Here is a 10782-nt window from a genome sequence, read left to right on the forward strand (position 1 = left end):
CACATCAACAATTGATGAAGCGCAATCATTTTTATTGCATTGTGTGTATTTTCTTGAACGGCATGTGACAATGATCTTTATACACATGTATACTAAGTGCTCAAAATAAACGCTCCCTGATCAAGAACGGTGATATAAAGCCTTTCCTGACATCAGAGGTCAGGGACAACTTCACCATGAATGAGATGAACATTCAAGTGGAGCTCAGCAGCGTGTAATCCCATCATGCCTCATTTAGGAGAGACAATCCCTTGAACACTGTCTGTTTAACTGAAGTCGACCCTGTGCATGGGAGCTAAAGTGTGTCTTGTGTAATGAATGTGTACGTGTGCTTCAGTGTAGTTGTCGGGAAGCTTCATAGGCACTCTTTCCAAACGAAATTGTCCCACTGACTGTGGACCCTTGCAGGCCGTTAAGGTCTGTCGGAGGGATCAACCACTTCTCATCCTCAGTACCAGTAGGGGAGCTGCTGACACACAACAGCTGCATGCTGAGTCAGCACAGCAACACTGACCTGCAGAGGGCAGAAACAAACGCACACACAGGGTGAGACACACATTTGCCAGCTGTACTAAGAATCAGACAAAACATGCACAGAAAGAACGAGATGATTTGTTTGTGTTTTCTTTTGCTGCAGGCCGTAAATAAGTACCAGTATTTATTCTGCTGTTTTTTCTCAACATTTTTTGTTCTCGGGTCTCTCTTGGAAAAGGGATCTTAATCTCAATGAGAGTATCTGATTAAATAAAGCTTAAATAAGTCATTTCTATATAATAAAGTGTCAAATTTTATATAACTGAAGATCCTGTGCTCTAACACAGGAGTTTTGAATTATTCTGGCTTGATTGGACCTCTTTTCTGGTTGAAGCTGCTCTGAGAAATATGTGAGGTCACCAAACTTCCAACACTCAACTATTTAAATAATCATTTAATCATTTTGAGGCATTTTTTTAAAGAAAGAAATGTCCAAATTCTCTGATTCCAGTTTCTCAAATTTGAATACTTTCTTGTTTCTTTAATCTTCTGTAAATATATAAAAAATGTGCAGAAACAAAAGTATTTTGAACACATGATTCAGATACGATTACAGTTTGATTTATACTGTATTTTTAAATATAATTATTATATGCAAATGTTTTATTTGAACCTACCAAGTAAAATACTTTTTCCCATGTAAACTTCATGCAGCCTTCACATGACGGAGCAGACTCCAGTCTGCACAGTCTTGTTTTTGCTCTTAGCGTACCTGAAAGCAAAAGAGAAATGTTTGGTCAGTCCTAATGCTGTATCACAAATTTAAAAATTTAAAAGCTGAATGTGGTTAAGCTGACACTCACCCGTTCAGGTTGGCGGGCTCTGAGTGGTACACGTGCTTGCCCTGCTCTGCCATACTGGGTGCGTGGTGGCCGCTGGTCTGACTCTGACTCTTCATCGGGTGGTAATGGCTCTTCAGTTCAACAGGGCTCGTGGGCAGGGACATGTAATGTGTCCCTTGTACATTCCTGTTGATCTCCGTCACCTTGGGGTCCAGCCTATCCTGGTTGGGATGTTTGCAGTTATTGATCTGCGTGGACACGTCGATCACATTGATGTCTGGGATGCTGGACTGCCTCAGGACCAGCTCTGAGTGGGCGAGATGCAGCCTCTTCATGTGGTTGATGGCTACGGCAGCATTGATGGCTTGCTGTGGAGTGATTATAGACAAGAGGTTGGAAAACAGATCTGAGGGGCCTTAAAGATTACTCATAGCTTCAATTGATGATGATGTTTAGCAGATAAGGCTGACATTAAGAGACATCAAATCTGAGCACACAATAAAATCATTTTTACTGATGAAACCTGAAGTATACTTTGGCTTTCTTGACCTTAAAAGCTCTACATCAGCCTCAAGTAGCCTTGATTACAGAACAATATCTATTAAACTGTCCTTAATCAGGAAGGATTTAGGTTGGCTTCTGAATAATCTACTATAAACTGCCGGCCCTCAATGAGATTAACCACCTCAAAGCCAGGAAATCAATGTATACTGACCTTCCATTTGGACTTAGCAAAGTTCTTTTGGATCTGAACGCTGACGGAAAAATAGATGTCGTTGCTCCGGGCCGTCTTTCCGATAATCCTGGAAAACGGACGACAGAACACAAGCTCAATTTTATTTCTAGGCACAGTCGAGGTTAATCCTGTATTTGTCTGTGTGACCTGACGCTGTGAGGGTATATCCCTACCTGCTGTACTGCACACCTATCATAAATATTGTTTCACTGTTCATTTCTCTAAGAGAGTTGCAACTTCTAATTGGGATTAGATCTACAGTAACCTACAGTATGGATGGTAATAAAATAAAATAAAATAAAATAAAAACAGTGTGAACAATAAATGCAAATGTATTGCAGGAAATTATTAAAGTGCTCCAATGATGTGAGGCTGATGATTGACACTCACCAGGGGTGTCGGAGCGCTTGATCGGTTGAGTAGCGCATGTGAGGATTCTTCTGCATCATGTTACGGATGAAATCTTTAGCTGCAGATGAAAAAGATGACGCACACGTTAGAGAGACCAAGACAGCGCTCTGCGTGGAGAAAGAAAGCAGCTGCTGTGGGTTACACAATATGTCTGCGCTAATGAACAGCGTGTTTACCAGATTCAGAAATGTCATCCCAGAAGGGCGAGTCGAACTCGTACTGCGCCTTCATGATCTTGGAGAAGAGTCGAGTCTCACTTTCTTCGTAAAAAGGGGGGTATCCACAGAGTCTGCAAAGAAATGTTCTACAATAAGAAACATGTCTCTATGTGTGCAGATCTGCATGTATAGTAGATGCTCACTAGATGGTGCTATGACTTAGTTAGTGCATCATTATTCTGTATTTAGGTAACTGTGTCATGCTAAACATATACATGACCAGCAGTGGCCTTTAAATCCTGCCACTTAATAAAGTTAAGCCTGGAGCAGATGCAGGTGTCTAATTTTAGCTGAAATGCCTATTTCCTCTCTCTATATCTATTTCCTGAAGTATGCATACATTCTCCACAGTTTATACTCACAAGATATAAGTGATAACTCCAATAGACCAGCAGTCCACTGTATTGCTGTAGGGCTTCTGTGCCAACACTTCAGGAGCTGAAAGTGAGGTAAATATATCAGAGCTCTGCCAGTAATTACTGTAATTAGTGTTCAGAGAAACAAGGGTATGAATATTACATATCATCTGTATGGTCTAGCTGAGTTACAACCCCGTGAGTCTTATGTTTCTACGAGCCTCAGTAAGTGTCCATTCATCATTCTTTACTGTTTCCTTACCGACATATCCTGGCGTGCCGCAGGCTGTCGACATGATGCCGTTGTCTACCATCTTAGAGAGACCGAAGTCACTAATCATGATCTTGGAGTCCTCATCCTGGCTGTAGTACAGGATGTTCTCTGGCTGCACGGAGACAAACAGATAGCAGAGATGTTCACACACAGGTGTTCTCACAGTATTCACACAACTTTTTCTAAGAAGATTATCAATGCTGTAAATAGAACATTACCATTAAAAGTTAACGTCTTGGAGTAAGAATTTTTTTAATGTATTTATAGTCTCATAAAGAATGAGATTTGAACTTAAATTTATTATTTGATATTATGGAAAATATGCTTATTTGCTTTCTTGGCAAGAGTTAGATGAGAAGATCAATACCACTTTCATATTTATATCCCAAAATTGAAGCCACAGCCAGCAGGGAGTTAGCTTAGATTAGCACAAAAATGGAAACAGGAGGAAACAGTTAGCCTGGCTTTCCAGGAACAAAATCCAGAAGTCACCGCTTCCAACCAAGAAATATAAAAACCATAATTTAATGTTTTTACAGTTTGTCTTTTGTGCAGATTAAACATACAAGGTACAAAATGTAAATTGATCACTTCAGAGGACCTGGTAGGCAGATTTAACCTTTGGACAGAACCAGGCTAGCTGTTTCCTATTGTTTTCAGTCTTTATGCTAAGCTAAGCTAACCAGCTGCTGGCTGTAGCTTCATATTCAGACAGTGGTATCAATCTATCAAGCAAATAAGTGCTTTCCCCAAAATGTCAAACTATTTCTTTCGGCATTAAAAGTAATACACAATTCTGAAAAGCAGAGCAGCCCATTTAAACTCTGTTTAGAGTTTTAGTGGCAGTTTTTAACAAGTTAATTAATCTTATTCTGACTAAGAGGCAACTGAATTATACTAAACTAGATAAATACAAAGTCATTAAATATGATGTAATGGAGAAAAGGTATATATATATATTATATATTTCATCCTAAAAATGTACTTGGGTAATAATATTTTATACCATTTAACCTTTGATTGTGAGTAGACCTATCTGTGTTTTTATGATGTTGGTTGCTGGTTCGTACCTTGAGGTCACGATGCACGATGCCGTTTTCGTGCAGGTAGCTGACAGCCTGCAGCACCTGTTGGATCACCCTGCTGGCATCCTTCTCTGAGTAAACCCCCCGGTCCAGAATACGGTCAAAGAGCTCGCCACCTGAAACTCTGATCAGGAGAGAACACCTCCATCAATATCTCATCTCAGAGTTTGAAAAATTCAATTAGAATTTTCCAACTTGATGTTTTAATAATAATATTTTTTTTTAAACTGCAAAACTCACAGCTGCATGACGAGGTAGTAATGAGTCCGACTCTCATAGAAATCATCCATTCCCACCACATTATCATGTTTGATTCTGTTTAAAGAACGAACAAGGTGCTTTAATTATAACATTGCTGCTGTAATCCCACAACAGAATTCACACATTTTCAACATAAGCAAACATCTAAAAGAGAAAGCAGATCAATGGGATACCTTCTTAGTCTGAGCACTGAGGGAATGTGAAATGAAAGTTGAAAGCTGATGAAAATTCATGTGATTTACCTTCTCAACACGGTGATCTCATTCTCCAGATTGAGGTCCCTCTTCTGTTTCTTTTTCACACACTTCATGGCAAACATCTTTCCCGTCTTCTTCTCCTTCACCATGTAGACCTCGGAGAACGCCCCCCTGTTAATTAACACACACAAACACATTGAAGATGAGTTGTGCGATGATGCCTTCGCTGATTGCTTCGAAACATCACAGGAAGAGATAACGAGCCTCCCACAGTGAGAGGAAATGAGCCTCCCCTCTTATTAGAAAAGGGGGCATTGCTAATAAAATATGTCGACCTCAACGGCTCAGAAACAGCTACGGCTTGTTTTCATTTCTTAATTTTGTTCATAAGTCAGATGTGCTTCTCATGATGAGCTGAAACTCAATTTTGAGCACATTTGGTGCATTAGGTCCACTCTGAAATTGTAATGTAATCTAATATTTTTGTTTTATTTCACTATTTCCTTTCACCTTTCTTTTGCTCTATTTATATTCTTTATTCTACTATGTTGTGTTTGCTAAGACACATTCTTTGTATGCTGACATTACCTGGCTAATAAAAACAGATTCTGACTCTCATGTTTGTATCTTAAATGTAACTAGTAAATCCAGTGCAGAAATAGTAAAAGCACCTTAATAAAAAAGTGCAATATTTCCCAACTGGAATATAGTAAAGTTATATAAAATCTAAATACTTCAGTAGAATACAAGTAACTCAAAATGAAGCCTAAGTAGAGTATTTGAGTAAATGTGCTATTTCTCACATAGATAGAAACTGCCTGATATGAATTTCTTAGAAAGCGTTGGACTTAAAATAAAGACACCGCAAAAATAGATAGGGCTTTAATCAAGGTTCACTGAAGATCTCTGTGGCTTAGCTGTTCTCATGTAAAAGGCTTATTATTCTGCTCTGTGCTGCCCTGAGTCCACGCTGGGAATAGTTGTTCTACCTGGTGGATTAGGCTCTTTTATCCCTGACGCAATGGAAACAGTGGTAGGCTGCAGGCTCAAGGTGCAAATGTCAGAAACTGAGCATGTGTGGCAGGGATCCTTGGGAACAGCGAGCTCCTACTGTACATACAGTACAGGTCGGGTCATAGGCGGGTGTCAGGGTCAGTGGTTGGGACATGGGTTACGGAGGCCCTGACCTCTGCCTGTAAGGTGATTGCACTGACACTGAAGGATGAAGGAATTACCTCTAATGAACACTCAAAGCTGCTGAAAAGAAATGATTTGAACTACTTTCTGTCTTATTTCCCATTTTGATTGTTTGTAAACACATTTAGAGGGCACACACACACACACACACACACACACACACACACACACACACACACACACACACACACACACACACACACACACACACACACACACACACACACACACACACACACACACTGCCTAATGCTTGCTCAGTTGCCAGCATCATCACAGCACTTCACATCGCTCAACTGATTTCTCCCTGGTAACCACAGCTCCTTTTCCTCATCGGACCTCCTCAAAGCTTATTGTGGCCCTCAAGAGAAATCATCAGTCAAGTTCTGAACGCAAACGCTAGGCAGCATCTTCATCTTCATCATCATCATCATCCTCATCAAGACAAAGAGCCATTAGAAATCACTGACGCACTAACTTGAGTGGGCAAATTTGTGAGCTTAAAATTCAAAAAGCCAACCAAAACGAAATTGCTCTTTGCTTTTTGGGACATTCTCGGGGTTACTCTTAAGCCTGAAGGAGGCTGATTATCATTACCAGGAAACCATTAGAGTTGTTTATGGGATGTGTGATGAGGCCTTATGGGGAAAGGGTTATTTCCATCCCCCCTGGATTTCTTTCCTTTTACTGCGATAAGAGAAAAAAAGCTATACGGTACACCTGAGAGAAGGTAAAACAGCTCAGTGAATTCACTCTATAACAGAAATGAGAGCAGTCCAGCAAAATCCAACAATAACAGCAAACCTTCATCTTGCCTTTGTGGCTAGTAAACGTGACCTATCACATGTCCACACCCACTTTTCCATGCGACTCCCAGTAAGTGTTTGGGGAAATAACAGTACAAACTAATTGGACCACATGTGAGACCTTTCCTCATTTACATAACAAGGATGTGTTGCACCCAGGGGGGGGGCCTCGCCTCCTTCACAGTCCAATCATCGCCAAGGTGATCAGCCGAAATCACTAAGTGGTATCCCCAACCCTCGCCTCATATCCGCTTTGTTGTCCCCGCAACATGCTGACGCCACACTGGTGGCCCTCATTTCCTCGAACCTTTATTTACTGTTGGTCTCTGATGTGCTGCTCTCCAGCCGCTCACTCAATACTCAAGAGAAGACCACGCCAACCAAACAAAAGAGACCTGAGTGCACAGTAACAAATGACTGCAGATTTGTAATTAGATTTTTATATTTTCTTCAAAGACTACACAGAAAATCTTTTTAATTGAAGATGTTATCGTCGCTTTTTTGTGAATGAACTGCAAAGCTGATCAGACAAGCCATCTGACAGCCAGAGTGTCTTGTTGTCTAAGACTTAAGTAAAGTAGGCCTCCTCTCGCCAATCCAATCAAAGCAGTAATCTGTCCTCTTACTGAAACAACATCTATCTATAATCATGCCATGGCCTAGAACATCAAAGTTCTACTGTAGTTCCCTTAAATATCAATGAAGCAAACATTTAAAAAATCCAGTAATTTTAAAGTTCACCAAAGCTTCTTGAGCAATACAAGAAGAAATACTACAGGAAATTAAATCAATACTGTTAATGTAAATAAATGGTGCTATCTTGAATTGAGTTAAATGTACTTACGATCCGAGCTCCTCCATGAAGTCGAACTGCTCCTGGATGTCTTCTGTGTTCTTTTTCCACACATATTCAGAATCTTGACGACCCATCTCTGCAGAAGCTTCAACAGGGATTTCTTCCAGAATCGAGGAGAAAGAGAAGAAGTAAAAAAAAATAGACGTCACTTAACACAGAAGTGCCACAGAAGTTAGGAGATTCCTCTGCATGAGTAACTTCTACAAGTGCAAAACAGCAGCAGTAATCCTGAGCCTAGTGTCCAGACTCTCTCATCATCGTAATCGCAGACAGTCATTTAGGATTATTAAAGAGTCATGAGAAGGCAGGTATGAAGGTTGGTGTGTCTGCTGCGCTGCTCAGACCGTCTGCTGTCTGCTGGAGGACACAGCAGATGACACTGACATCAGTCTTTGTCTGGCTGACAAAAGGATAGCACTCTAATCTGTGCTGTAACTAGCACACAGGGGGGGGGGGGGGGGGGGACAGCGGTGCCAGGGGTGATCCATACTGGACCGGTGCCAAAAGATATGATGCTAGGGGAATCTATTGCTTGTTTCTTTTTCCTTGAATTTGCCAGAAAATGTGTAGTTGAAAATTAATTAATCATCAAAGCTGTTCTTAAATTTCAAACTCCTTGCACAACTCTGATGATCAGACAGTAATATTAACAAAATATGAGGCATCGCTGAAATAATGAACATCTATAGGGATTAGAAGGTGGATAAGAAGGATTTATCCAATAAAACTCTAGACTGTCAGAGGGATTAAGAACACTTTAAATGAGCAGGTTACCCAGTTTGGTCTCCTGCCCTCCTTTCTCTTATATAAGGGATTAGTGACTCCTGATCTGGAGACCTGGCTTTATCACAGGTTAAACGCCTCAAACACATAACTTTAAATACAAGATAGATGTGTGAACTACTACCAGAAAAACACTTGTTGAACATATGAAGATACAAGAATGTATGAACATCAGATGAGGATTAAAAAAAGGCACATTTTTTGGTCCGACCCACATTCAGTTTCTTCTCTTCATTCTCATTAAGATTAACGCTAATTCTGCAGCACAATACATTTAAGACAAGCCATAAGTACACTGATGTACCTCTGAAAGATTGGTGCGCCAACAACGATTCAAACAATATCTACTCACTGACTGATCAGCTCTAGGGTTTTTTCTTTCTTTCTTTCTTTCTCCAGCACACAGCAAACACTCTTGCACCTTTTATTCCCCTGTTGGCCACTTTTGCTTTCCTCTCCTGCAGTATTTTTTTTTCTTTCTTTCACCGCACTGTGTTGTTATTTAGAAGTGCAGGTCAGATCATGCAACTCAGCACAGGATCACTGGTGCAAGCCTTCTTCACGCTGCTGTATCTGACACACACATACACACACACACTCTCATATCCCAGAGGGGGGAAAAAACAATGGATGCTGGAGGATGTGTATAAACCCAGAAACAGCAGTGTACAAGCAGTGATCCAAATATCAATGCAGTGAGTTCTCTTCTTCTTCTTTTTTTTTTTTTAAGCCTGCAGAAATCCTTCTTCCCTCACTTGCTGATTTTTTTTTACAGTCGATATTTTACCCTGAGGCACAAACACACGTCTATGCAATAAGGATAACACACACACACACACACACACACTGCGTGACACTGTCTCTGACTGTGGATGCTCTCACCAGCAAGTCGGCTGCAGCATCCAGGGAAAGATCAAACTGCGGCAAAAAGGCGAATGATCAGATATTTAATTCAAGCTGGATCCACTCAGCTCTCAGCGCAACCAAACACAACAATTGGGTAACAATGATGCTAAATGTAATAACGCACAAAACTCTCCACAATACGCACATTAATTCACATTACTGGCCAAAAACACGTCTCCAAACTGCAGCTCTATACAATAAACACCAGCGCACATCCAAGTATTGACTTGATGGAGAGGAGGTTCATTCAGCAGCAGACTCATTCACACTTACCGAGAGACGTTGTGCTGTAAACTGTACTCTGACTCTCCTGCTTGAAGCTTGCCGAGGTCTGGACAGATTACTTTGTCTGGGACTTTACAAATAGCCTACCTGTTGTCAGGTCGGAGATTACATCCATGGAGAGAGGCGAGGGGAGGGGCTGGCAATCTCACAGGTGCTCATTGAGAGTTAAGTCACACACTTGAGGTTGGTGCTGCTGCTTTGGCTGCACAACATGCAAGGTTGGTTTTGTTTTGTACAAAACGTCCTGCGCAGATTTTTTTTTTCTCCTTTCCAAAAAACTGTTCATTCAAAACACTTCACGCCATGTGCACGCGCATGCGCAGGCACGAGCACAACAGGTTTTGGGGTTTTTGGTTTGTCAGCATCAATACAAGTGGGCTACCATTTTGGAAATGCATGCACAGTGGTGATTCATGTAGCCACAGAAAAACATCAGTGAATGTGACAACAGGTTGACACTTTCTATTAATACAACAAGGGTTTATATGTTGGCTTAATTAATAGTTATAGTATCTGTTAAGAGTAGCCACCAGCTGGAGGTTTTTATGTTTTATTGTCTTACAACACTGAATCAAAGTAGACTTAATGGGATTTTTTTTTTTACACTGATCAATAGAAAAAAAAGACAAAGTGATCTAAATTAATCACACATAAAAAATACAAAATACTTGTTTGTGTAAGTATTCACTGCCTAAGTCACTATTTAGCAGATGAAGCATTGGTGGCATTTATAGCTACAGACTTGTGTTTGTTTTACTAAAATGCAAACAACTGTTTTGCATTTCATATTTGCATTTAGTTAAGAGATCTCTATTCACTTTGCATTAAAAGATGTTTTTCATTGTTGATTAAAAAAAACCAGCCAAAAATCTCCAATGGTGGGTGGAAACGTATAAAGGGATTGTAGTAAATACCTCATAAGTCATTAATAAGGCTGTGAAATATAAGTCTCAGTGTTTTTTATCATGAATAATGCACTTTATAAATATTTGTAATGCATTATACCAACAGGTCTATGGGTTTGAATGTTAAGTCGTTAATAAAATCCGTTATTAATACACTGTAAAATGTGCCAAATGATCCAGCCATGCTTTT

The 10782-nt window shown here is 40.2% G+C and overlaps 1 protein-coding gene across 1 annotated transcript; it reads right to left on the reverse strand.

Annotated features, from left to right (window-relative positions):
• Positions 1-422: 422 nt before the first annotated feature.
• On the reverse strand, positions 423-9817 carry camk1gb (calcium/calmodulin-dependent protein kinase IGb). The gene is given in 14 exon segments (XM_062427010.1): positions 423-514; positions 1152-1246; positions 1338-1684; positions 2032-2119; positions 2443-2521; positions 2640-2752; positions 3044-3119; positions 3300-3423; positions 4382-4520; positions 4637-4711; positions 4900-5025; positions 7702-7836; positions 9697-9770; positions 9773-9817. Coding segments are annotated over 13 exon segments (1461 nt in total). The 5' UTR covers positions 9803-9817; the 3' UTR covers positions 423-514; positions 1152-1191.
• Positions 9818-10782: the final 965 nt, after the last annotated feature.

The sequence above is a fragment of the Scomber scombrus genome, chromosome 10, assembly GCF_963691925.1.
Source record: "Scomber scombrus chromosome 10, fScoSco1.1, whole genome shotgun sequence".
Taxonomy (NCBI): domain Eukaryota; kingdom Metazoa; phylum Chordata; class Actinopteri; order Scombriformes; family Scombridae; genus Scomber; species Scomber scombrus.